This window comes from Leptonychotes weddellii, chromosome 14 (assembly GCF_054177405.1).
Source record: "Leptonychotes weddellii isolate Sample4059 chromosome 14, ASM5417740v2, whole genome shotgun sequence".
In the NCBI taxonomy this organism is placed as follows: domain Eukaryota; kingdom Metazoa; phylum Chordata; class Mammalia; order Carnivora; family Phocidae; genus Leptonychotes; species Leptonychotes weddellii.
Genome location: NC_138382.1, coordinates 215,081 through 242,951, shown reverse-complemented (window position 1 = coordinate 242,951; position 27,871 = coordinate 215,081). Strand labels below are relative to the sequence as shown.

Genomic DNA, 27,871 nt, shown 5'->3' with positions numbered 1-27,871 from the left:
AAAACCTTTAAAAAAAAAAAAAAAAGTTGAATACAGATCAACCTCAGTTCTGTACTTCTGTCCTGATGAACAACTAACTGAAATGCAAGACACTTCAGACAAGCATCATAGAAGAGTTCTGTGAGGACCAGGGAAGGATGCCAAGTAGAGTTTTCCTGTTCTTGGCCTCCAGGAATTGATGGGAGGCGAGCCCATTAATCCCAAAACTCTGGTTTAACCAGAGGCTTATGAAAAATCCAAGTTAGCGGTCAGGACTCTTGAGTCCAAAGAGGGAGGCAGATTTAATATTTCCTTAAATCAAACTGGTTAGGATTCAAGACAGGTATGCCTGTCAAACTGCACGCTGTTCAGAGTTGTGTTATATAGACAGCCCCCAGGGATGGTCCCTGAGCCACAATGTGTATATCTGGAATTAAAGTATTTATTAATTTATATCTTGACCGAATATAAACTCTAGAGGGCTGGGATGTCATCTGGTTTATTGACCATTGTGTCCCAACTGCCTAGAACCGTGTCTAGCACATAGTGGTTGCTCGGTACATTTTTTTTTTCTTTCAAGATTTTATTTAAATTCAAGTTCACATGTAGTGTAGTATTACTTTAAGGGGTAGACTTTATTGATTCATCAGGTCCCTCTAACACCCAGTGCTCATTACATCCAGTGCCCTTTTTCATGCCCATCACCCAGTTACCCCATCCCCCGACCTCCCCTCCAGCAACTAAATAAGATAAAGACAGAAAGGGAGGCCAACCATAAAAGACTCTTAAATACAGGGAACAAACTGAGGGTTGTTTTGAAATAAGTCCAAAGAAGTAAGCAGCTGAAGAGTCTTTTGGGATTCCTGTTTCCAAGACTTGATGGAAAACAGAAAAACCACCACTCGGCAGGATAAATAGTCCAAATGTTCCACCATCTCTTGATGCAGATTACATTTATACATTCCTACTGCCGCATAACAGGTCGTCCCAGTAAAATAATTTTGCTCACAAATAAGCAATTCGGTCAGGACTCCGTTGGCACCCCTCATTCCTCTTCCCTGTAGTGTCACCGAAATGGCTCAACTGGGGCTGGAGGATCCACTTCTAAGATGGCTCGTTCACTCAGTGCCTGTCCCTGCGTTTCCTCCCAGCATGGCGACTAGGTGTCAGAAGCAGAAGCTGCCAGTCTCTTTTCACTATATTCTACAGGTCACAACAGACAGAGCCCAGCCAGAACTGAAGAGAAGGGGACACAGACCATCACCTCTCAGTGGGAGAAGTGTCAAGGAATTTGGCCATATTTAAATCTGTCACACCCGCCATCTTCAAAACAGACAAGTGACATCAAGTATCCTTGCCCACCCCTAATTCCTGCTCCCCAGATACAACCATCTTCAACAATTTTGTGTTCTCTGATGCTTCTCTCCATTACCTGACATGCTTATGCTGTGATTTCTTGGTTTTTCTTTTTTTTTAAGATTTATTAGAGACTGCGTGCCCTTGTGCAAGCACGAGTGGGGGAGGGTGGAGAGAGAGAGAGAATCTGAAGCAGACTGTATGCTGAGCACAGAGCTGGATGCAGGGCTCTAATTCATTACCAGAGATCAAGACCAGAGCTGAAACCAAGTCAGTCACTTAACCAACGGTGCCACCGAGGCGTCTTCTTGGTTTTTCAGTTTTAGACATTACCTTTTGTCTCCTACTCTAACAAGTGAGGAGTCAACTCTGATCCAAGTTGTGGATTTTGACATAAAACTTTTTTTCTAGAATCTTTTTTCCACTTGCTCAACCTCTTTATGGATTTATATCTTTCAACAGTACCATAAAATGTTTCTCAGTACCATAAAATGTTTCTCAATGTTTTAAATGATCAGATCTGTTGTCCCCACCTTTTTTCCTGGACACATCTATCTGGGAGCCTTCTATCCTGCTTTAATCTGGCTGTCTGGACAGATGGTAAAAATGAACTGCACAAAGTGGAGTACTTCTAGTTAGTAAGCTGAAGAAACACCTCTAGTAAATAAATGTTCCTACCTAGAGTTTCTCATTTCATCAAGGTAGTGAGACCCCCTGCCTCTCATCCTGGACTGTAAGTGACTGTTGAATGAATGCATGCACAAACTCTCAGAAGTGTTCTTAAACGTGCTGTGCCTTCTACAGACTCTCGTAATTTTCTGTCCCTCTAACGGATGCAGTAAGCTGCGACAGAGTTACTCTGCACTTTGAAGGCCTAAACTTTCCTTCAGTCTCTGGTGCCAAAGCCCGAGGTCCGCTGCCCTTTGCGTGGCTCCAACTTCCCTGTGGTTTTTTTTTTTTTTTTTTAGATTTTATTTATTTATCTGAGACAGAGAGAATGAGAGACAGAGAGCATGAGAGGGAGGAGGGTCAGAGGGAGAAGCAGACTCCCTGCCGAGCAGGGAGCCCGATGCGGGACTCGATCCAGGGACTCCAGGATCATGACCTGAGCCGAAGGCAGTCGCTTAACCAACTGAGCCACCCAGGCGCCCTTCCCCTTGGTTTTTAACCAGCGGATCCGGAAGGCAGACCCACAGCAGAGATAATAAATTGTAAGCGAGCAGATGGATAAAAAAGCAAATAAACTTTGCTTTCATCACAGGAAATGTTAAACAGTGATAACTAAATTTGGTCATTTTGTTCTCTTCCGTTCTGTTACGTGTCTGCACGTGGCCCTTGACCAAAGCTTGTGCAGGAGGATGCAGGGGAGCTCCGGAGGGGCTGCGGGGCCCACCGACCTCCAGCGCCGCCGCCCTTCCCTGAGGACGGGCTCCGCGGGCGGGCGGCTCGGGGGGACTGGCGCGCACCTCCGGCCCAGTCCGCGCATCGGTCTCAGCCCCCGGGCCTTGCGGCTTCACCAACCCCGCGGTGCCCCGCCGCAGGTCTCCGCGACCCTGAACCTTGCTACGGTCACTCAGGTCGGGGCCGCACGGTGCAATCGCCCCATTTGCGCGTAGGGAAATGCACGTGTGCTGTGCGCAGCCAGGTGACACGCACGAGCACACCCGCGTAAAACGCGCAGTCAGCGGACACAATAGCAGCCATCGCCCGCGACCCACGGTCTACGGCCCGGAGGGCACCGAGCCACCGCCGCCACCCCAGGAAGGCGTTCTGAGGGGGCGCGCACCGCCTTGCCCGTCAGGGTAGGCGGGGCCGGAGCCCGCGCGACCAATCGGCGTCCGGCTTGTTGATGGGTGGGCGGTGGCGCACGCTGATTGGCCGGCGTGGACCTGCCTTTTCCTCTCTACCCTGCGCTGTCAGAGCGTTGCATCACCTCTGGACACCCGGCGGCGGCGTGGAGGAGGCTCTTTCGTGGCGCGCCCACACGGGGGCCTTTCAGGTACCCCCGGACCTGCCCGCGGGGTCGCCCCAGGTAGTCCCCGCCCTGCCCTGGGCCCCTGTTGTACCTTCGCCTTACCCGTGGGCCCCTCCGGTACCCCCGCCCTGCCTGCAGGGTCGCCGCAGATTACCCCGCGGGTTCTCCCCAGGTAGCCCCCGCCCTGCCCGCGGGATCGCCCCAGGCCACCCGGCCCTGCCCGCGGGTCTCCTCAGGCAATCCCCCTCCCCCCCACAGCCCGCACGGGCGCCCCAGGTCACCCTGCCCCCCGTCCTGCCCGCGGGTTCGCCCCCGGCACCCCCGCTCTGCCTGCTGGCCCCATTGGGTAATTGCGAGAAGTTGGTGCGGTAGTTTGCTGGAGAAGTTCAGAAGGTGGGGAAATGACTTGAAGATCGGGCGTCCCTTGAACAAATCTAGTCCTAGCCCACGGGAGGGAGGGTTTGTCGCCGAGTGCCTGGGTTTGGAGCGGAGTGAGCACAGCATCCCGGCCGAATACGCAGTGTGCCTGGTGCCTGCGTCGGCAGCCGGGAGCAGGAGGACACTTCCTGTGGGGCTTGTAGCGGGGAGAAAGAAGTCTTCTCAGGACTGCCCTGGGCTCGGGGCCTTGAGGCTGAGTAAGACTTGGAAGAGAGGGTGAGTCTGGAGGACCCTCGTAAGGACGGCAGGATGTGGAAGTGTGTGTTGCTTCAGGAGAGGGGGCCTTGTGGCAGCTGCAGGGTGTGTACGGAGCAGGTGGGAGATGACAGCCTCCAGCCTTAGGAGTTTTTGGTTTGCCTTTGAATGAAAGGGTGTTGGGAATGAGTCCAGAAGAGAAGAAGGGTTTTTTTATTAAAAGGTGGGGCTTATTTTTAGCATTCAGGTTTTGCAGAAAGATTAGGATGAAACTAGAAGCAAAGTAATTGATTTAGGGGATTTCTAGTAGTATCGTGAACTTTTAAAACGCAAGTATCAGTAGGGGCGCCTGGGTGGCTCAGTCGGTTGAGTGTCAGACTCTTGATTTCAGTCCAGGTCATGATCTCAGGGTCGTGAGATCGAGTGGCAGGTCAGGCTCTGGGCTTAAGTGGAGTCTGCTTGAGACTCTCTCCCATCTCCCTGTCCTTCTGACCTTCACCCCACACGCACTCTGTCTCTCTCAAATAAATAAATCTTAAAAAAAAAAAAAAAAAAGGGAAATTCCAAAGCCAATCCTCTTAGCCATTGTCTTGTGCCGGGAGGATCCCATGGAGTGGGATAGATTGAAAAGGCAGGTGGGAGGAGTTTCGCTGATGGAAACTAAGGATGCTGGCCAAGGGAATCCTTCAGACTATTGTTTCTGAGCCCTCACCGTGTGTCAGCACACACTGGAGAGGATAGACAGTAAGAATGCTTCTGCAGGCAGTAGATTTACAGTTGAATTGGAGAGTGTGTGAAGTAAACCACAAGGTGTAGGAGAGGAACAGACTCAGGGAGGGGGATATTAGTTCCAAAAAAGGGGATTGATAAAAGCCTCAGGGAGGAGAGTGCATTATTTAAGCTAGGTAGTGCTAGAGTATGTGGGGAGGGGTCCAGATGCAGGAAAGCAGTAGATCAGGAAAGTGGTTTTGTTTCTCAGTGTGATGTACCTGGTGGTTGAGTGTTTTGTTTTGTTTTGTTTTTTAAGATTTTTTTTTTTAAAGGTTTTATTTATTTGACAGAGAGAGACACAGTGAGAGAGGGAACACAAGCAGGGGGAGTGGGAGAGGGAGAAGCAGGCTTCCCGCCGAGCAGGGAGCCCGACGCGGGGCTCGATCCCAGGACCCCGGGACCATGACCTGAACTGAAGGCAGACGCTTAACAACTGAGCCACCCAGGCGCCCCGTTTTTTAAGATTTTATTAATTTATTTGACAGAGAGACACAGCGAGAGAGGGAACACAAGCAGGGAGAGTGGGAGAGGGAGAAGCAGGCTTCCCTCGGAGCAGGGAGCCCAATGTGGGGCTCGATCCCAGGACCCTGGGGTCATGACCTGAGCTGATGGCAGACGCTTAACAACTGAGCCACCCAGGCGCCCCTGGTGCTTGAGTTTCGTAAGAGTAAAGGTCAGGAGGAAAAGTAGTAATTTGGGGGAAGGTCATGATGACCTTGAGTGCCCTATTGAAAAGTCTGTACAGAATATTGTTGGGAGAGATGAGTCATTGAATTTTTTTTTTTAATACAAAAGTGATACTTTCAGAGCTTCTCCTTAGGAAGGTGGTATGTCGGATATACAGTATTTATTTTTCTCTTTATTTTAAAAGTTTTTGTGATAAAGTTAATACATACCAAAAAAGTGGTATGAAGTAATAAAGATTTGTTCTTTCATGCCCCTCCCCGCCCGCCATGGTAGGCATAGTTAAGTTTGGTGGCTATCCTTCTAAATTCAAGTACAAAATTGCTTAAACATAGATTTTATTTACATATGTATGTTTTAAGTCTCTTAAAAATGGTAATACACATAGTGTAAGTCGTTAGAACTGTGACTTGCTCTTATGGTAAGAGGGAGGAAGCAGAGATTGCTTCCTAGCATGGCCTGGTGATTAATCTCTCTCCTCCTCCTACTCCCCACACCCCATGCCCTGTGGTTACTGGATGCTGTTTGCAGGTACAGCTCTCCAGTGGATATGAAGGGCCAGAGCAATCCTGTGATTTATGCATGGGGGCTGTTTCTCCTCAGCAGCCGCCATAGCCCGGTCACTGGTACATGGCTCCTCCTGTGCCTTTAGGTTGAGTCTTTGTTTGGCATAATAATGCACTGATTCTTAATCTTTGGGGAATAGAAGCTCCCTAGAAAGTTTTATAAAACTTATGAGCCATTTTCACCAAAAGCTTAAATCTCATTTTCTCAAAAAAAAAAAAAAAATTTTTCAGATAGATATTCCTGAATAATGATTAGAACAGTTCAAGAGTAGTGACTTAAAAACTTTGATGTGCATGCTAATCCCCTGGGATCTTGTTAAAATGCAGGTTCTGACTCCAGTCCAAGGTGGGCCTGGCGAGTCTACTGTTGTCAGCTCCCATAGATGCTGGCAATTCTAGAACTGGCCTCGAGGAGAATTAGAAGTGACAGAAAGAAATGTGTTGATATCCAAAGATCTGTTAATCTTCAGTGGTAGCCCCTTCAGTTTCAGTTGGCCTCTAATAAGGTGCTCACTGAACCAGCAGGACCCCTAATAAATCATTAAGTGCAGATTCACACCCTTACCATCCATGAAAGGCCAGGCATTGTAACAAGATCCAAAGATCCAAAATGCCATTCAATGCCATTCTGTTTAATACCATTTAATGACACACCTAGTCAGAAATGGATACTTGGATTCATTAAATGGCCCACCTGTTCTTCTCTTATTTTTTTCCGTATATATAAAACCCAAAGACAGCCTCACATCTCAAAAATAAATGAAAGAAAAGGAGACACACTGCTGGTTAAAAAAAAAAAAAAATTAAAAATTTAAAAAATATATATGTATTTTTTTAAAAATTTGTTTTTTGGATGGCATGGGTCAATGACCGTGCTTAGGTTTTGATGCTTCCAGAATTGGCTGAGGTACGTAGGTCTCTTTGCTCCTAGAGTCAGTTACCTGTACTGTTAAAGTTCTTGAGGTTTTGTTTTTTAAAGATTTTATTTATTTATTTGACAGAGAGAGAGAAAGCACAAACAGGGGGAGCCGCAGAGGGAGAGGGAGAAGCAGGCTCCCTGCTGAGGAAGGACCCCAACATGGGGCTCGATCCCAGCACCCTGGAATCATGACCTGAGCTGAAGGCAGACGTTCAACCGACTGAGCCACCTAGGCACCCCAAGTTCTTGAGTTCTTAAGATTCTCTGTCTTCTCTGTTGTTTTCTCATTATTAGCAATCTTGTCCCTTTTTATTTTTTATTTTCTTTTTTTTAAAGATTTTATTTTATTTATTTGACAGAGACAGCAAGAGAGGGAACACAAGCAGGGGGAGTGGGAGAGGGAGAAGCAGGCTTCCCGCTGAGCAGGGAGCCCAACGCGGGGCTCAATCCCAGGACCCCAGGATCATGACCTGAGCTGAGGGCAGATGCTTAACGACTGAGCCACCCAGGCGTCCCTCTTGTCCCCTTTTTTTTTTTTTTTTTAAAGATTTTATTTATTTATTTGAGACAGAGAGAATGAGAGAGAGAAAGCACATGGCAGGGGGAGGGTCAGAGGGAGAAGCAGACTCCCCGCCGAGCAGGGAGCCCGATGTGGGACTTGATCCCGGAACTCCAGGATCATGACCCGAGCCGAAGGCAGTCGCTTAACCAACTGAGCCACCCAGGCGCCCCCTCTTGTCCCCTTTTAATCTAATGTTGGCTTGGAAACCTGGTCACCAACCTTATTAGAATTATTAAGTAAGAATATATAGGCTTTAAGGAGGAATGGGTTGGAGGATGCTCACTAGATAGTTAAGCCCCAGATTGATCAGGTGTTTCTGCAGGGGTTATTAGCAAAACTCTTAAAAAAGCCACTTTAAGACTTCTTTCACTAGGGACTAAATCCAGGATGTATACAGCTTGTCCGATACAAATATCATGAATAAGCAATAAAAGGGATAAAATAGAAAATTGGAATGAGCTAGGAATTATTTGAATGTAAGAGTCTCATCTTTTTAGCTTTAAATTTTTTTAGGTTTTACCTGTTTTCCTCAAAGAAATGAGGTTATCTCGACAGAAGTGCTTTCTATCCTGTGAGTGTAGGTAAGAATTCTTACCTACTTTGAGATTTACTTTTTTCAGGTTATTAATGAATTTTTGGTATCCTTACATAAATTTCCAAGATTTTGTCTCCTCTTACAAGTATATTGTCTACAACTACTAAATGTTGTATTGTAGTTAAGAAATAAGTGAAGAATGTGATTTGGGAACAAGTTTTACAATAATCAAAAAGTACTGGGGCACCTGGGTGGCTCAGTCAGTTAAGCATCTGCCTTTAGCTCAGTTGTGATCTTGGGGTCCTGGGATTGAGTCCCACATCAGGCTCCTCAATCGGCGGGGAGCCTGCTTCTCCCTCCCTCCTCTCTCTCTCAAATAAAATCTTTAAAAAGTACTGTGTATTCCTATTTCACACAATATACAAAAATAACTTAAAATAGATCAACAACCTAAAATTAAGAGCTAAACCTTCACAACTTTGTTTTAGTTAGTGGTTTCTTAAATATGACACCCAAAGCTCAAGTAACAAAACAAAAAGTAGATAAACGGACTTCACTAAAATTAAAAGTGTTGGTGTTTTAGCAAGTAAGGTGAAGAAAATAAAGACAACCCACAGGGGGTGCCTGGGTGGCTTAGTCGGTGAAGCGCCTGCCTTCAGCTTGGGTCATGATCTCAGGGTTTTGGGATCCAGCCCTGCATCAGGCTCCTTGCTCAGCAGGGAGTCTGCTTCTCCCTCTTTCTCTGCTCCTCCCACTGCTTGCACTCTTTCTCTTTCTCTCTCTCAAATAAATAAATAAAATATTTTTTAAAAAAATGACGACCCACAGAATGGGAGAAAATTTTTGCAAATTTTGTAACTGAGAAGGGACTTGTGTCTAGAATATATGAAGAATTCTTACAACTCAACAATTAAAAGACAACCCAGTTTATACATTGGACAAAGGATGAATGGTAATTTCTCCAAGTGAGATATAAATGTTGCCAATAAGCACATGAAAATGTGGTCAGATCACTAATCATTAAGGAAGTACAAATCAAAATCATAATGAGATACCACTTCATGCCCACTAGGATTTCCTATAATCCAGAAATGGACAATCAGGAGTGAGGATGTAGAAAAATGGAAATACTTATTCACTTCTGGGAGAATGTAAAATGAGGCAGCAGCTTTAGAAAACATTTTTGGTAGTTTCTCAAAAGTTAAACACAGTTACCATATGATCCAGCAATTCTACTCTTGGATGCAGACCCAAGAGAACTGAGTACATATGTCTGCACAAAAACTTATATGTGAATATTCGTAGCAGGATTGTTCATAGAGCCAAAAAGTGAAACATTCTTAATGTCCATGAACTAATGAATGGATAAATTTTGGCATATCCATACAATGGAATACTCAGCCATAAAAAGTAATGAAGTATGAAGACATGTTACAACATGGATGAACTTTGAAAACGTAATTCTAAGAAGCCAGACACATGATTCCATTTATATGAAATACCGTGAATAAGAAAACTCATAGAGCAGAAAGCAGATTAATGGTTGCGAGGGGGCTGGGGAAGAAGGGAGTGGAGAAGGACTGCTAATGTTGACAAGATTTTTGGAGCAGGCCGGGCAAAGCGGTGATGAAGATTTCTGGAATTAGAGTGTGCTCATGGTTGCACAAACTTGAGAAGATACTAAAAACCACTGAATTTACACTTTAAAGGTGAACTTTATGGTATATGAACTATAATTCAAAACTGTAATGTTTTTTAAAGTATTGTGTAGTGTCATGGATAGTAATATGTACACTCATTTTATTGTATGCCACTCTGTTAATCCTAGACTTCTCTGTTAAGAATAATAAATTTGATTTTCTCTTGCAGCAGCAAAATGGTTCAGCAAGTTCCAGAAAACATCAATTTTCCTGCTGAAGAAGAGAAAATCTTGCAGTTCTGGTCTGAATTTAACTGTTTTCAGGAATGCTTAAAGCAATCAAAACATAAGCCAAAGTATGTGAATTTCTTTGGTAATGGTAGAGTCCTTAAGAATAGTCACTTCTTAGACTGAGTTCCATGGAGGCAGAAGCTTCATTGTGTTCCCAGAGTCTCCTAGCTCTCTGCATAGTGGGTACTTTCAGCAGTCTGTACATGTTGAATGGATGAGTTTTTAAATATTAAGGTAGATCCCGTTTCTTTAAGAAGTCTGGATAGAATTTATGTATCACCCTCTTGTGTTCTATTTTTCTCATTCTTACCACCCTCATTTAAACACTAGACTGGTCTTCGCTTCCTGTTGGAGTACTTCCTGCCTCTAGTCTCCATTCACTTAAAAACCAGTCCTTTCTGTACTGTTTTTATCATTTGTTCAAAACTGTGTTTCAAAAACTATGTTCAAAAACTATGAGGTGTTTGTTCCTGTTTTACTGATGAGGTAACTCAGGATCGGGATGAATAACTTGCCTTATGTCATGGAACTAATAAGCTAAGTGTGGATAGTCTGATGGAGGTCATTCCAACTCCGCCATAACTAGCTTTTTTGAAGGCAGGACCTCCAGTAAATATCTAACCATTTATGTCTGTGAATTTTCTGGTCTTGCTGCTTTTCTTCTCCCTGGAGACTCTACTATGATAGGAGCTATCTGTAGAAAAGTGTTATCCTAAATTATTGCTGTTTTAAAGTCACTTAACACCTTTTTATTACCTCTGTTAGATTTACGTTCTATGATGGGCCTCCTTTTGCAACTGGACTGCCTCACTATGGACATATACTTGCAGGGACGATTAAAGATATAGTTACCAGATATGCTCACCAGAGTGGGTTTCATGTTGACAGAAGATTTGGATGGGATTGTCATGGCTTACCTGTGGTATGTTTGAGTCACCAGCTTTATAAGATTCTGATTTTTTATTAAGCATTGGATTTCATCATATAATATGTTAACATGAATTTTTCCTATAATGTATTTTGTTTCTATAATATGTATAGTTCATTTTCTCTATAGATTTTTGAGATCCAATTTTTTAAAATCTGTGTTATTTTCTAGAGTTGCTGAATTGCATTTATTTCAGAGGGCAAGGATGTTAACAGTCTTATCGCAAATTTTCAGGAATATGAAATTGATAAGACACTGGGAATCAGAGGACCAGAGGATGTAGCCAAAATGGGGATTGTAGAGTATAACAATCAGTGCCGAGCAATTGTGATGAGATATTCTACTGAGTGGAAGGTATGTTGGGTTATTTTCGGTAGAATGAACGAAAACTTTAATTTTTAAGTGGGAGTTGAAAAGGTTTGTACTCCTTTTGTGCTTTTTATGAGATGCGTACAAAAGTATGGCTATCTGTGTGAGGTTGTGACATAAGAGGGTTGACCATCCTCTTTAAAGAAGTATTTAGCTTTCACCTACAACCCTATTAAGCTGTTAGCTTAAACTGCACCCTCTCTTTTTGGTTTCTTTGTGCTTGACTGGTCTTCAGTACTTAATCTCCTACCTACTCACTGTGTATGACAAGAATCAGGCTGTCCTAGCAAAAAGATAAACTCGAATGTTGCAGTAAAAAAATTCTGATGTTAGGGCGCCTGGGTGGCTCAGTGGTTAAGCGACTGCCTTCAGCTCAGGTCATAATCCTGGAGTCCCTGGATCAAGTCCCGCGTCGGGCTCCCTGCTCAGCAGGGAGTCTGCTTCTCCCTCTGACCCTCCCCCCTCTCATGTGCTCTGTCTCTCATTCTCTCTCTCTAAAATAAATAAATAAAAAATCTTAAAAAAAAAAAATTCTGGTGTTAAAAACAATTCAGATTTGGCCTCAGTGTTGTATTAATTTGACTCGCATCCTACCTACATCTGTTCGTAAGTCCTGTGAAGGGCTGGCAGAGCTCCTGTCTCTCTTGTTCTGATGGGCAGAGGAGCAGAGAGCCCCTTCTCCTCCCTGGCTGTCCAGCTAGTGTGTCTGTGTTTCTTAAAAACATGTCTGACTTTTTTTCCATCTCACTCTCTTACCACTTCGACTTCTCAAACTTGCTGTTAATCCAAGTTCCCTATTCTGCTGATAGTATCTGTCTTCCAGGCTTCACACACTATCCTCATGATCAAATCAAATGCCAAATCCTATCAAGTCTTTCTTCTTTGGTGTCTCTTGTCAAGTCATTGCATTCCTACAACCTGTCCCTGGCCCCCCACCCCCCTCCCTGAGTTTCTGTAACCATCTTCTGATTGGGCTCGGGCTCCCATTCTTTGCACTTTCCTGCCAGGTTATCTCTCCCGCAAGACTGCTCATCGTGGTCTTCCCTGCTCACAATTTTGAGTAGCTTCTCTTCATTGGTGAATAAAATCTGATTTCCTCAACCTGAAAATGAAAGGTCCTCGATTCTCTCCTAACTTTTTAATTTTTAAATTTTTTTATTAAAAATAAATTCTTGGGGCGCCTGGATGGCTCAGTCGTTAAGTGTCTGCCTTCGGCTCAGGTCATGATCCCAGGGTCCTGGGATCAGGCCCCGCATTGGGCTCCCTGCTCAGTGGGGAGCCTGCTTCTCCCTCTCCCACTCCCCCTGCTTGTGCTCTCTCTCTCTCTCTCGCTGTCTCTCACTCTTTCTGTCAAATAAATAAAATCTTAAAAAATATATATATAAATAAATTAAAAAAAAATTTTTTTTAAACCTAACTTGATTCCGTCAAACTTTCTTGCCTGGTTGCCAGAAGGAAAAATCTAATGAATATGATATGCATTTGGCTTTTTTTTTTCTTTAAAATTATTTTTATCTTTTAGCTTTTCATTTTGAAATAATTCAGACTTAGTAAAAATTTCAAAAACAGGACGCCTGGGTGGCTCAGTTGGTTGAGCGACTGCCTTCGGCTCAGGTCATGATCCTGGAGTCCCGGGATCGAGTCCCGCATCGGGCTCCCCCTGCTCGGCAGGGAGTCTGCTTCTCCCTCTGACCCTCCTCCCCTCTCATGCTCTCTGTCTCTCATTCTCTCTGTCCCAAATAAATAAATTAAAAAAATCTTTAAAAAAAAAAAAATTTTCAAAAACAGTTATGAAGAAGTCTCCTATACTCTTCTCTCACTTCCCAAATTCTAACACCTTCAATAATCATAATTATCAAAAGCAAGAAATTAACACTGATACAGTATAATAGATCTTCTTCAAATTTAACCAGTTTTCCACTAATTCTGATCCAGGACCCAGTCTAGGAACACACATTGCATATAGTTAGACCTCCTTATTCTACTTCAGTCTGGAGGATTCCCTCAATCTTTCTTTGTCTTTCATGATCTTATCACTTTTTTTTTTAAGTTTATTATTTAATTTCTACACCTAAGGCGGGACTGAAGCTCACAACCCCAACATCAGGAGTCGCATGCTTTTCCAACTGAGCCAGCCAGGCACCCGACCTTGTCACTTTTAAAGAGTACAGGCCGATTATTTTGTAGAAAGTCCCCCAAAGTCTGATGTTTTGTCATGATTAAGTTTGGGTTATATATGCATTTTTGACAAGAATGCTCAGGAGTGGCATCATGCGCTTCTCAGTCTGTCATTATCAGGAGGCCTGTGACACTAATATGTCTCATTCGTGACATTAATTTTGTTCACTAAGGTAATATATGTCAGGTTTCTCTGTTGTTGATTTGCAGTTTTTCCTTTGTAATTAAGTGTGCTCTGGGGAGTCTTTGCAAATATCCTATTTCTTACACTTTTGTTTATGAATTTTAGCATCCATTGATGATTCTTGCCAGCAACAATTATACCTGTGTTATTTGCCAAATGGTAATTTGGGTAGACTTTTATAAAGGAATATTAATATTTGTAAGTGACATCATCTGCCAAGAGAATGAATGCCAAGAGAACTGTTCTTAACCCTACATAGTGCGTTGTTTACGGTATAGGTTTACCTGAGCCGTTGCTTGTTCTCTTTTCCCAAAATCATTGTATGTGGTGATGATAGAAGTGACACACATTGATGTGTGATAACAAATATCAGTGTCTAATAACTCTAATATTCATATTCTTAAAGTCCACTGTTACCAGACTTGGCCGATGGATTGACTTTGACAATGACTACAAAACTCTGTATCCACAATTCATGGAATCTGTCTGGTAGGTTTACTTGAAATTTAAATATAATGAATATTCTGTTTATTGCTTAGTGGAGAGATTTTTCAGATTCACAATTTATCTAAAGTCTTTGGGATGGATTTGTTTTTTTGTTTTTAAAGGTATTTATTTTCTAGAGCACTTCTGGGTTCCTAGCAAAATTGAGAGGAAAGTACAGAGATTTCCCCTATTCCCTGCCCCCACACATGCACTCCACTACCAACATCCCCACCAGAGTGGTACATATGTTACCATTGATGACATACACTGACACATCATCATCACCCAAAGTCCATAGTTTACATTAAAGGTCACTCTTGGTGTTGTATGTTCTGTGGGTTTGGACAAGTGACATGTAGCCATCATGCTAACATCATATAGAGTATTTTCACTGTCCTAAAAATCCTCTGTGCACAACTGTTTCTGATTTGGTTCTGACTTCAGTAAATTTTGGATTCTGCTGAGGTAATAGGATACGCATGTATTCTGTGGTATATAATGACTCCAACACGTTGAGCAGTAACCTGTAATCAAATACATTAGTATCTTTGCATTAGGACACATAATTGTTCATGCTAAGTAGATAAAACAAAGAATATAAATGGCCTGATGTCAGTTAAAGGGTTTTGTGGGGGTTTTTTTTGTTTTGTTTTGTTTTCTCATTTCTCATTTAAATTTAAGTTGGGGCCTGACTAGCTCAGTTGGTGGAGCATGTGACTCTTGAGCTCAGGATTAGAAGTTCGAGCCCCATGTTGGTTGTAGAGATTACTTAAAAATAATTTTTTTTTTTTAATAAAAAGAGCACCTGTGGCTAGTGCCTACAATATTGGACAATATAGCTCTATATAATACTTCTTAATTTACATAAAACCATACTTGAATCAGAGGAAAATGGTTTTTAAAGCTTCTCAGTGTTAGAATGTTAGTTATTCCTGAGGAACATGTTGGCACATAAATAAGGCACATAGGTTTAGAGGGAATATGAAAAGATAGTAGGTGATACCTTTAATAATGATAACATTAATAATGGTAGATAATTTAGACTGAGTTGGTGCTTTTGACTATATAAAGTACTTCCATATCAATTTTCCCACATGATTCACAGAGTCCTGTGGATTGGGTTTGGGGTGAAGGCAGGTGACTGACTTGCCTGAGATCACAGTTAATTTTATGATTCTTAGGTTTCAAACTGGGTCTTAACAATATCAAATCTAGGGGCGCCTGGGTGGCTCAGTCGGTTAAGCGTCTGCCTTCAGCTCAGGTCATGGTCCCAGGGTCCTGGGATCAAGCCCCGCATCGGGCTCCCTGCTCGGTGGGAAGCCTGCTTCTCCCTCTCCCACTCCCCCTGCTTGTGTTCCTTCTCTCGCTGTGTCTCTCTCTGTCAAATAAATAAAATCTTTAAAAAAAAAAAAATCTAATCTAATATTCCTTCTCTAGTCTTCTGTGAATATCCTTGAATCAAAGTATATAATTTAAGACTGAGTTTAAACTTGGGAAATTTGAGGGGTGCCTGGGTAGCTCAGTCGGTTAAGCCTCTGACTTCAGCTCAGGCCATGATCTCAGGGTCCTGGGATTGAGCCCCACATCAGGCTCTTTGCTCAGCGGGGAGTCTGCTTGTCCCTCTGCCCTTCCCCCTGCTTGTTCCCCCCAATAGATACATAAAATCTCTAAAAAAAAAAAAAGAAAAACCCTTGAGAAATTTGTGATAAGATGGCGGCATAGGAAGATCCTAAAGTCACCTAACTCTCACAGACCTACAATTTCCTGGGAAAGAGACCTGAAAACTAGCTGAACAACTCCTTCATACCAAAAGGCCCACATTGAGATGGGTAGGGGAGGCAGAGATTGATTGATTGATTTACTTGTGATAGAGCTTCAGCCTGAGGGGCCGGCTTCAGGTTTACCACTCTGTCTATAGGCTAAAAAGGTGCCCTCGGGAATGTGCCCCAGGGGACACCACATTTGTGCTGTCTCTCAGCCTCACTCCAGCTCTCTGATACCTCCCAGAAAGAAGTTTATATACTTGTCTGGAGACCCAGTTTTTGCAACTGTTAGCCAGGGGACACCTCCATATTGCCTTGATCTGGAAGTCCGCAAGCTTTACAGTGTGGTCCCACAGGGCTGTATATATTTGTGTACTTTATTTTAGTTTTTTGGATTTTTTTTTTAATGTTTTATTTATTTATTCATGAGAATCAGAGAGAGAGAGAGGCAGAGGCAGAGGGAGAAGCAGGCTCCCCACTGAGCAGGGAGCCCGATGCGGGGCTCGATCCCAGGACCCTGGGATCATGACCTGAGCTGAAGGCAGACGCTTAACCATCTGAGCCACTTAGGCGCCCCAGTTTTTTGGATTTTATTTTTTTGTTAGAGAGAAAGAGAGCACAGAGGGAAAGTGAGTGGGAGTAGCAGACTCCCCACTGAGCAGGGAGCCCAACACGGGGCTTGATCCCAGGACCCTGGGATCATGACCTGAGTCGAAGGCAGACACTTAACCAATGCAGCCACCCAGGCGCCCCTCTTTGCATACTTTATAAAAGCTGCTGCCTGAGCGTCTGGATTCACATTCAGCCTGAAACTAGGTTCTGACAGAGAGACCTTCCCCTGGTACACTCAGAGGTCTTGGAACACTCTCACCAACTGTGAACTATTGAGAATAAGTCGGGCTGCTTAGACAATCACAAAGGTTTGAGAGACAACCAAGAACGCTAGGGCAAGGTTGAACAATAAAGTTCATCTACATGAACTCTTCTAGACTGAGAGAGAGAGCGGTTTTGCCTGGTTCAAAGAAATAAACCCAGAAAATCAGCAAAATGAGACAGAGGAGTACGTTCTAAACAAAACAACAACAAAAAAAAACCTCAATGAAATGGAGACAAGTGGGGTGCCACAGTATGAAGGGATCTCAAAAAATTAAAAATAGAAATACCATATGATGCAGTAATTCTACTTCTGGGTATTTATAAAAAAAAAAATGAAAACACTAATTCAAAAAAGATGTATATGCCCTTAGGTTCATCACAGTATTATTTATAGTAGCCAAGATATAGTATCAACCTAAGAGTGCACTGATTGATAAACAGATAAAAAAGATGTGGGGGGTAGGGGGTGTGTCTTGGTGACTCAGTCAATGGAGCATCCAATTCTGATTTCGACTCAGGTCACAATCTCAGGGTCAATGAGATCGAGCCCTGCATCAGGCTCTATGCTCTGGGTGGAATCTCCCTCTGCCCCTCTCCTGCTTACATGGGTGCTCTCTTTCTCCAAAATAAAATAAAATCTTAAAAAAAAAAAAAGGTTGTGGGGAGGGGGGGCCCTGGTGGCTCAGTCAGTTAAGCGTCCAGCTTTTGATTTCAGATCAGGTCACCATCTCAGGGGTGTGAGATTGAGCCTCACATCAGGCTCCACACCGGGCATGCAGCCTGTTTAAGATTCACTCTCTCTCTCTCCTCGTCCCCCTCTTCTCCCCCTCCCTCCCTCCTTCCCTCCTTCCCTCCTTCCCTCTCCCCCTCTAAAAAGAAAAAGTGTGTGTGTGTGTGTGTGTGTGTGTGTGTAAAATAGAATATTACTCAGCCATAAAAAAGAGTAATTCTTGGGGCGCCTGGGTGGCTCAGTCGTTAGGCGTCTGCCTTCGCCTCAGGTCATGGTCCCAGGCTTCTGGGATCAAGCCCCACATCAAGCTCCCTGCTCGGTGGGAAGCCTGCTTCTCCCTCTCCCACTCCCCCTGCTTGTGTTCCGTCTCTCTCTGTGTCTCTCTCTGTCAAATAAATAAATTAAATCTTTAAAAAAAAAAGAAAAAGTAATTCTTGCCATTTGACAACATGGGTGGACCTTGAGGGCATTATGCTAAGTGACATAAGTCAGAAAGACATATGATTTCACTTACACATGGAATCTAAAATCACAAAACTTAGAGACACAGAGAGTGGAATGGTATTTGCCAACGGGAAAAGGGATTGGAGGTGGGCAATGGGTAAAGGGGGTCAAGAGGTACAAACTTCCAGTTATAAGTAAATCACGGAGATGTAGTGTATAGCATTGTGACTATAGTCAATAATATTGTAGCACATATTTAAAGTTGCCCAGATGATAAATCTTAAAAGTTCTCATTATAAGAAAAAAAAAATTTTTGTAACCTTGGTGGTGGATGGTAAGTAGACTTACTGTGGTGATGATTGTGCAGTGTGTACAAATAGCAAATCTTCATGTTACACACCTGAATCTAGTATAGTGCTGCATGTCAATTATGCCTCAATAAAAAAATTAATAAATGCACAAACAATGAATCATGGAACACTTCAAAAAAAAAATTAATAAACTTGGGAAATTTTATATAAAAACACGTTTTAATCTTTGTTTAAAGCCAAGTAATACTATGAAAAAATATGCACAGTTTTCCATAAAAATATTTTAGCAAATGGGAAAGAGTTTATTTATTGTACCAAGCACATAGGAATTGGAGTATAAAAATTATCCATTAAGACAGTATTAAGGGTTGGGCACCTGGGTGGCTCAGTTGGTTAAGCGACTGCCTTCAGCTCAGGTCATGATCCTGGAGTCCCGGGATCGAGTCCCGCATCGGGCTCCCTGCTCAGCAGGGAGTCTGCTTCTCCCTCTGACCCTCCCCCCTCTCATGCTCTCTCTCTCTCATTGTCTCTCTCAAATAAATAAATAAAATCTTTAAAAAAAAAAAAGACAGTATTAAGGGTTCCCACCAATGCATCCTGACATCCAGCTGGGACAGGTGAGTATTCATCACAGGAGACCCCAGGATAAGGTTACCATTGACATTTCAGCATCTTGGTATATTTAGCTTAAAGCAACATGGTTAAGTGTTTAATAAAAGTTTTGGACTAACTATAGGAGAGATATCCTAATCCCAATTATTTATTCTTTTTATTTATTTATTTTAAAAGATTTTATTTATTTGACAGAGAGAGACATAGCGAGAGAAGGAACACAAGCGGAGGGAGGGGGAGAGGGAGAAGCAGGCTTCCTGCTGAGCAGGGAGCCTGATGTGGGACTCAATCCCAGGACCCGGGGACCATGACCTGAGCCGAAGGCAGACGCTTAACAACTGAGCCACCCAGGCGCCCCTATTTATTCTTTTTAAATTGCCTTTGTAAAACTGCCCATTATAGTAAAATTTAAACAATACAACGAGAAAACTATTAAGAAAAGCAAAAACTCTGAAATCCCAACTATAGTTAACATATTGGTAAAAATTTGCTCTTTCAGCATTTCTAAAAAATCTAAGTATACGGATATGTAGTTTTACCCAATTAGTACCTCAATGTACAGTATGGTGTGGATTGCTTTTCTCACTCAACATCAAGTCATGAACATCTTTCCATGGACAGATTATTACCACTTTTAATGTCTACATAATGTCTCCTACGAATCTGTCGTAATTTACCAGCTAGTCCCCGTTGAGAGAAACAATGTTTCCATTTGATTGGCTGATAGAAACTCTACTGTAGACAAACTGGCATAAATGTCTGAGTTTGGGGAGACAGAATTTTGGTTGCGTCATTGTTGTAAAACTGTGTCTTTACTTGCTAGGTGGGTCTTCAAGCAGCTCTATGATAAAGGCCTTGTGTATAGAGGCGTGAAAGTCATGCCTTTCTCCACCGCATGCAACACTCCACTTTCCAACTTCGAATCTCACCAGAACTACAAGGTGCGTGCAATGTCATCGAGCATTAACTTGTGCGCATGGAAGTTGAAGGGTTGTGATCACAGTAACCAGTCCTGGTGTGGACTGTTAGCCTGGGGAGTCCGTCAGATTGACCATTTCTTACGGAGTGCTGGCAATATTTGCCAGTCACTGAACTGAGGCTCTATAGAGAATAAAAGTAAGGGATTTCCCCCCCCATGAGATTTGTGAATGGTGTGTCCTCACGTGATAGCTTCTGCTTGTTTTGACCACATCTTTGTGCCTCTCTCGGGTTAATAAGTCCAGCTCTGCCCTGTTTCCCTCTTGTCACTGCTTTTGGAAGAGGATGAGATGTCTCATCTGGGACCTTGTGATATTATTCATTTGTTAAAAGTATTTGGAAGCAAATCTGATTTGTCCTTCGTTGACAGTATTATGATCTTTTTTCTGATGAATGGAATAACTGCTGTCGTTGCTCTGGTAGGAGAGTTAAGACGGGTCTGATGTTCACCAAAGTGCACTCACTGCTTTACCTTATCTAGAAAGATGGTAGAGGCAGTGAATCTGAAATGTGGAACATTGTTCTCATGTGTGTGTATTCAGGAGATGTTTTCACTTCAGAGACTTCATCTAGTCCTCATTGGTTTTAAAGGACCTAATTTGTTTGAAAATTGTGTTCTATATATACATTATACATTTTTAAAACACAAGAAATCTTTTTTATTTTTTTAACATTACCATAATACCATTATCACACCTAAAAAAGTCCTTGGTCATCAGTAATAGAAATATCCTAATGGTCTAATTCCTGGATATCATCAGTGTTCACATTTCTATTTGTCAAATACCAGGCCTTTTTCCCTCTGTTCTTTGTTGTTTTAATCAGGATGTAATCCTGATTAAAAGAGTTGGCAGCAGTTGTCTTGCAGGTCTGTTTTCATCTGTGGTCTCCATTTTGCTGTCTATTTCCCTTTTTTTTCTTGCAAATCATTGTTTAGGAAACAGGTTTTATCTTATAGAGTTTCCTACAATGAATTTTGCTGGTTATGGTCCTCCGTATTTTGTAGAAATTGGAACTTTTTGTGTTTGTCGATGTCCTTCCTTTGGCATGTGTGTCATGAAGAGAGGTCACTGTTTAAAATGGCATTCATTTGTATCTGGCTGTTCTCTGCGTGATGTTTGTGACAGTCATCTGTGTTTTGTGGAGGTAGGGATCTTTTGTTCTAGTTTCTGTGCAAGTGAATAGTCCACAATTTATGTATTTACAGCACCTTTCGCTCCATTCCTTCCTTACAGCCTGATAGGTCACGGCTGTGCTGAATTCGATGTTTCTTTCAATACACATTTTTATACTTTTATTATCTGCCTACGTATTCACAAACAGTATATAGCATTCTTATGCTTGTCTTTAATCTCGCCCATTGTACTTACTCTGTACCTTGCCTTTCAGAGGAATCATTAAGTTTTAAAGATTCTTCATCTTGAAACATGTAGCTTTAAGTTAATTTTTATCTGCTGTATAGTGTTTCATATGACAGATTGCAACGTATTCATTCTTTTGATAGACACTTTGAGTTGTTTTAAAGGGTATAGGCCTTTTTCTTAATGGTAGCAAACAGTGTTGGTAAGAACTTTTTTTTTTTAAAGATTTTATTTATTTATTTGACAGAGAGACACAGCGAGAGAGGGAACACAAGCAGGGGGAGTGGGAGAGGGAGAAGCAGGCTCCCCGCCGAGCAGGGAGCCTGATGCAGGGCTCGATCCCAGGACCCTGGGATCATGACCTGAGCTGAAGGCAGACACTTAACGACTGAGCCACCCAGGCACCCCAGCTAAGAACATTTTTTAACCTAAATCCTGTGTACTTATGCTGGAGTTTTCTTTGGCTTCTAGATTTCTACATGTTAGATCCCCAGACTAGCTTGTGAGCTCCTAGAGCTTTCAGAGGGTATCCTCTTCTGTAAGTACACAGTGCATTCTCTTGGGATGAGCAGGCTGTGCAGAAGTAAACTGAGTTACAGGAGAGAGTACTACCAGCTGTCCAAAAGGTAAACCAATTGTGGTCTATAAAAATATTTATCTTTTTTATGTTGTCTAAATTTTCAGACACTGTACTATATATAAATGAATTGTGCCCTACATTCTTTTTGTGTCTGGCCTCTCTTGCTCAAGATTATATTTGTGAAAAGTCATCCCTGTTGTGTGCAGTTATAGATCATTTTAATTACTGTCTGGCACTTAATTTTCCCACTGTACCATTGATGGGCATTTAGGTGATTTCCAGTTTGGGGCTCTGATCAGTAGTGCTACTGTGTATGTTCTGGAAGTGGGAAGCATACATACACATTTCTTCTATGGGTTACATACCCGGGAGTGGAATTATGGAGTCATAGGATGTACTTAACATTTAGCTCTAGTACTGGGGTCGGCAAACTGTGAAGTGCCAGATAGTCAGTGTTTTAGGCCTTGTGGTCTAGACGGTCTCTGTTGCAAGGACTCAACTCTTTCAAAACCATTCTTCGCTCTTGGGGTGTAAGAACATGAGTGACGGCCAGAGTTGGCCCGTGTGTCATGGTTTGCTGCCTCCTGCTCTGCGAGGTAGATGTCCTGATCTGTACTCCCACCAGCCAGTTCTCATGACTCTGCTTTCTTGTCAGCACTTAGCATTTTCTGTCTTTTCTCTCTGGCCATTCTGCAGTTACATTGGTTGCAACTAAGGTTTGTTTTTGTTTCTAACTTTTGACATAATTTTAGACTTACTGAAAAGTTCATAGAATTCTTGTTTACCTTTCAGTGATGGTCACCCTCTTTCACCACGTCTGCATTGTTCACTCTCCCTCTAGGGCATGGCGGTAGCACAAGACTCTTTGAGAGTAGGTTGCGGACATGATGTCCCTTTTCCTCTAAAGGCTTAAGTACATATTTTTTAAAATCCATACTCTTCTCTTAAGTAATTGAAGTTAGGGAAACAACATTGATGAATATTACCATTCTAATCTGTAGTTTGATTCTACTAATGGTCCCAGTAATGTCGTTTTCAGCAAAAGAGAATCGTAGGTTATGTGTCTTGTTCAGGTGCGCCATCTCCAGCCTTCTTGGAGCAGCGCCCCAGTGTCTGTGATCCCTGACACTGGCATTTGAGGTGCACAGGCCTGCACCCCAGGGGCATCTGACGGTTCCCGTGTGGATGAGGTGACGTTTGTAGAGCCCCTTCTTCTCAGGGAACTTCATTCAGGATGCAGTGAGTTGGCTTCGGTCAGGGGATGAGCTTTTCTACTTTGGAGCTATTTTTTAAAAATATTTAATCCTTGGGCGCCTGGGTGGCTCAGTTGGTTAGGCGGCTGTCTTCGGCTCAGGTCGTGATCCTGGAGTCCCTGGATCGAGTCCCGCATCGGGCTCCCTGCTCGGCGGGGAGCCTGCTTCTCCCTCTGACCCTCCCCCCTCTCATGTGCTCTCTGTCTCTCTCATTCTCTCTGTCTCAAATAAATAAATAAAATTTAAAAAAAAATAATAAAATAAATAAATAAATAAAAATATTTAATCCTTGATATTTTCATGTTGCCATAGAGTTGGAACCAATTTTTTATTTAATGAACTGAATTAATATTGGCATATTGCAGTTTTAAGTACATGGTGTTTTAAAATGACTCATTTTTATATTTTGGAATAAAGAATAATTCTGCCTTCCAAAACAATTGTTTTGTTGAACTAACTTTTTATGGATTTATTATAAAAGTAGCTCATTATAATAGTGAAACTTCTAATATATATTCCTCTTGATACACTTAAAATGTTTTACTTGTGACTACTAAGGTAATTGTTAAAACATTTTTCAAGAATATAAAGAAATTTAATTGGAATCTCTTGCTTTATATTTTCTTTTTATAAATATGGCAACTGGTTTTTATTCTGGAAATCTGTTCTTTAGGATCAGTTTCCTTTTCTGCATGTATTATTTATTATGGATTTTGTAAAAAGGTATTTTATCTCATTTTATCTCAGGATGTTCAAGACCCTTCAGTGTTTGTAACTTTCCCTTTGGAGGAAGATGAAAATGTGTCTTTGGTGGCTTGGACAACCACTCCCTGGACATTACCTAGTAACCTTGCCCTGTGTGTTAATCCAGACATGCAGTACGTGAAGATTAAAGGTAAGTATGGGCCTGGTTATTTATGACTGATACTGAGAAGATCACTTTAACTTATTTTGGGATAGAATGAAAGCTTACATTTCTTTTGGAGTAAAAATAGAAGTTTTTGAAAAAGTGTTAGACTTAAACAGAAAAATAATCTCTGAAAGGTGGATTTTTTTCATTTTTGATTGAAAAAGTAATGCACATAAAAATTAAAATAGTAGAGAGCTATAAAAAAAGATCCCTTGTAATTTTCAGATTGTAATACACTTATACACATCATACCCGTTACAGATGAGGAGCTGGAGATTCAGAGAGGTGGCCTCTCATTGTTGCCAGGAACCTCTGATGTGTTTTTTCAATGCCACCAACCAGTGAACGTCCTTCAGACACTAGCTACCTGGAGATTACGTCAGACTGCACAGGTTAGGGCTCAGTCCTACACGTCCTCCCCCACAGCCTCACTGCAGATGGCAGTTGCAAGTCCTGTGCTTCTGACAGACCTATGACGACCTCCTGGGGTTGGATTAATTTGCTAGAGTGGCTCATAACTCGGAAACATTGTACGGTTTATCGTGAAAGGATAGAAAGGATACACAGAAACAGTCAGATGAAGTACATGGGGTGAGGCCTGGAAGGGTCCTGAGCACAAGAGTTTCTATCCCCCACGGAGCTGGTGTGTGTTGCCCCCACAGCATGTGGATGCATTCACTAACCTGGAAGCACTCCATACCCCATCCTTGTGGGGTTTTATGGAGGCTTCACTGCTTAGGCAGGATTCATTAAATCATTGGCTGTTGGTGATTGAACTCCATCCTTAGGTGACCTGGGGGCTTTCCGAAAGTTCCCCTCATCAGCATAACAAAGGACCCCTTTATGGCTGTTACCACATAGGAAATGACAAGGGTTTTAGATCTCTGTGGGGAATGGAGACTACGACTGAAATGCGTATTTATTATAAGTCATTGTATCACAGAGTTGGTACCAGAACTTGAGAACTTTGTGCCTTTCAGATATTAACTGGTAGAGAGTTAGCCAAAGTCCTGATGAAGCTCTTTCTGTAGAGATTTATATGAAAAAAGAAGACTGTTACCTTCAGGTTTGGATAGTTTATGGAGGGAGGGGAAGCCAGGGAAAAAAAAGAAAACCATAGCCAGAAAAAACAACCGTACAAGATAGATGACTTGATTCACAGCAGCTTGTGAGGCAGGCGAAGGATTCGAAGAAGGAATGGGGGAGGCGGGGGCGTGGGGCAGAAAACAGGTGTTTTTATTACTACTTAGCAGTGCCTTGGGAGCAGATAGGACCAGCAGCTGATTTCTTGTGCTCCTGGCCGTGGGCACAGAGCCTCTCCAGGCAGGCGCAGGCCCACAGAGAGAGTTCCCCATGTCTCCCTGGGGACATGGCCATTCTCTAGTGAGCCTGATAGCCTGAGGGGCCATCAGGCAGATGGACTTCAGTCCTGTCCCTCCTCTGCCTGCATACGACTCCCACCGTGTGTCCTGAGTTTTACCCAGAAAATGTAGACTCCGCTAACAGTGAAGGTCTGGTGCAGCCAGCACTGGGGGGTGTCGGTGTTGTTTCTAGTAGCTTTTCAGTGAATTGCAAAGGCCTTCTCAATGATCCGTAGAGTCTCATGTTTCTTTTTTTTTTCATAGTTTCTTATCACAAATTGGAGTAGTTGCTTTTTTATTTTTATTTTATTTTTTTTAAAGATTTTATTTATTTATTTGACAGAGACACAGCAAGAGAAGGAACACAGCAGGGGGAGTGGAGGAGGGAGAAGCAGGCTTCCCTCTGATCAGGGAGCCCGACGTGGGGCCCGATCCCAGGACCCTGGGATCATGAGCCGAAGGCAGACGCTTAACAACTGAGCCACCCAGGCGCTCCTGATTCTCATGTTTCTTACAGTGAACTGAATATATGTCATAGACTCTAGTAAATCCTTGGGTGTATCAGGGGCACCTGGCTGGCTCAGTTGGAAGAGCGTGCAACTGTTGATCTCAGGGTCATGAGTTCGAGCCCCATGTTGGGTGTAGACATTACTTAAATAAAAAACTTGAAAAAAATCGTTGGGTATATCCTACTTTACAGGTGGGAGTTTAAATTAGTCTGTTTTTATAAGGCGATTTGTCATTTGCTGTTAAATTGTAAATGTTTATACATTTAATCTAGCTTTTCTATTTCTAGGATAGTATCCTCCAGAAACACTCTAATAAGGGTACAAAGATACGTGCAACGGGGACGCCTGGGTGGTTCAGACAGTTAAGCGTCTGCCCTTGGCTCAGGTCATGATCCCAGGGTTCTGGGATCGGGCCCTGCAGTGAGTCCTGCATTAGGCTCCCTGCTCAGCGGGGAGCCTGCTTCTCCCTCTCCCCACCCCCATGCTCCTCCTCTTCTCAAGTGCGCGTGCGCTCGCTCTCTCTGCGCGCACGCTTTCTCTCAAATAAATAAATAAAAAACAACAGCAAAAAAATGCAACAATATACATTACCCCCCCCCCTTCACAGTAGTAACAATCTGAAAACAACTTGAATGTCTAGTATTGATAGGTTAAAAATAACTTGCACTTCTTAGAATGGAGTACCGTGTAGCTATTTAGAAGAATGAGAAAGGACAGTTTGTGCTAATATATGGAAAGATGTGCATATATAGTATGTGAAGACAACTGAAAACTGTATTGAGTTATATCCCATAATTACCTTTTTAAAAAAAGCCATTCCCATAAGATGTGTGTTAGGATACAGGTAGAAAAATACCTGGAGGGCGACACTCAAATGATAGTGTCTTGTGGGGAGGTGAGATGAATGGGGACTTTTACTCAGGGAGTTTCTTGGTTTGTTAATGTTACGATTTTTTTTTTTTTTAAAGATTTTATTTATTTATTTGAGAGAGAGAGAATGAGAGAGAGCGAGTACATGAGAGGGGGGAGGGTCAGAGGGAGAAGCAGACTCCCTGCTGACAGCAGGGAGCCCGATGCAGGACTCGATCCCGGGACTCCAGGATCATGACCTGAGCTGAAGGCAGTCGCTTAACCAACTGAGCCACCCAGGCGCCCCAATGTTACGATTTTTAAGCATTCACATGTATTACCACTGGTCGGAGAAAATAAGATTAATTTATGTAAAAGGGAGAGTTCAGTTAAGTGCGTGTGCTGTTTTTGTCTTCTTTGGGTCTGGAAAGCAGCGTGCCCTGGTGCATTTCTCCGTGATTTCTGAGCACACGGGGTATGGTGATATGGGACCCCACGGAGGAGGATGTGCTGGCGCGTGTCTAGACTCTGCCGAAGTCTGAATGTCACTGAAGTCCACTTTTCCCCTTGCTCTTGTAGATGTTGTCAGAGGAAAACTACTCATTTTAATGGAAGCCAGATTACCAGCCCTCTATAAGTTGGAGAGTGACTATGAGATCCTTGAAAGGTGAATATACAGGTTTATTGCTTTGTGCCTATGTGTGAGAGGTGAGACACTTTATTGCCCAAAAGCTCTATTATTCGAGTTCAGTTAATACGACTGAGTATATTCAGGTCACACATTCCAGCATTAACGACTAAGAAACAAGTAAACCAGGAGGGAGTTGTGACTTGATGTGTCTGCAGTTTCATTTCTTTTGAGGATTTTAGTCTAATTATGAGTTTCTCCTTTTTCTAGATTTCCTGGTACCTGTCTCAAAGGCAAGAAGTACAGGCCCCTGTTTGACTATTTTGTGCAGGTGAGCTTATGGACCTGTACCACATGGGTGCTCCGTACCTGCGTAGGAGTTACTGGGGTGCTGTCCCATGGCTTGTGTGGGTGTCCAGTCCAAAGTCTGTCTTAGAAGTAACAAAGTTGAATTGTGTTTGTATTGCTTTCTTGTTTTATTTTATTTTATTTTTTAAAAGATTTTGTTTATTTATTTGACAGAGACAGACACAGCGAGAGAGGGAACACAAGCAGGGGGAGTGGGAGAGGGAGAAGCAGGCTTCCCGCAGAGCAGGGAGCCCGATGCGGGGCTCGATCCCAGGACCCTGAGATTATGACTGAGCCGAAGGC

General features: G+C 42.8%; 1 protein-coding gene and 1 non-coding gene across 5 annotated transcripts in view; both read left to right on the top strand.

Moving 5' to 3' along the window:
* The first annotated feature begins 3,236 nt into the window (after window positions 1-3,236).
* IARS1 (isoleucyl-tRNA synthetase 1) overlaps window positions 3,237-27,871 on the top strand; it is a 69,039-nt gene continuing 44,404 nt past the window's right edge. The window contains exons 1-9 of one of the 4 annotated variants that reach the window (XM_081802680.1): window positions 3,237-3,367; window positions 9,850-9,975; window positions 10,676-10,832; window positions 11,073-11,192; window positions 13,976-14,058; window positions 19,615-19,732; window positions 23,711-23,858; window positions 27,172-27,259; window positions 27,491-27,551. In XM_081802680.1, the coding sequence (XP_081658806.1) occupies window positions 9,857-9,975; window positions 10,676-10,832; window positions 11,073-11,192; window positions 13,976-14,058; window positions 19,615-19,732; window positions 23,711-23,858; window positions 27,172-27,259; window positions 27,491-27,551 (894 nt within the window). In that variant the 5' untranslated portion in view covers window positions 3,237-3,367; window positions 9,850-9,856. Of the gene's footprint in view, window positions 3,368-3,581; window positions 3,704-7,637; window positions 8,027-9,849; window positions 9,976-10,675; window positions 10,833-11,072; window positions 11,193-13,975; window positions 14,059-19,614; window positions 19,733-23,710; window positions 23,859-27,171; window positions 27,260-27,490; window positions 27,552-27,871 lie in introns of those variants that run through there. The other 3 variants (XM_081802678.1, XM_081802679.1, XM_081802677.1) reach the window with 3 other exon arrangements.
* On the top strand, window positions 5,901-6,032 carry LOC115944013 (small nucleolar RNA SNORA84). Its single transcript, XR_004078580.1, has one exon. It is a non-coding gene; the product is annotated as a small nucleolar RNA SNORA84 (small nucleolar RNA).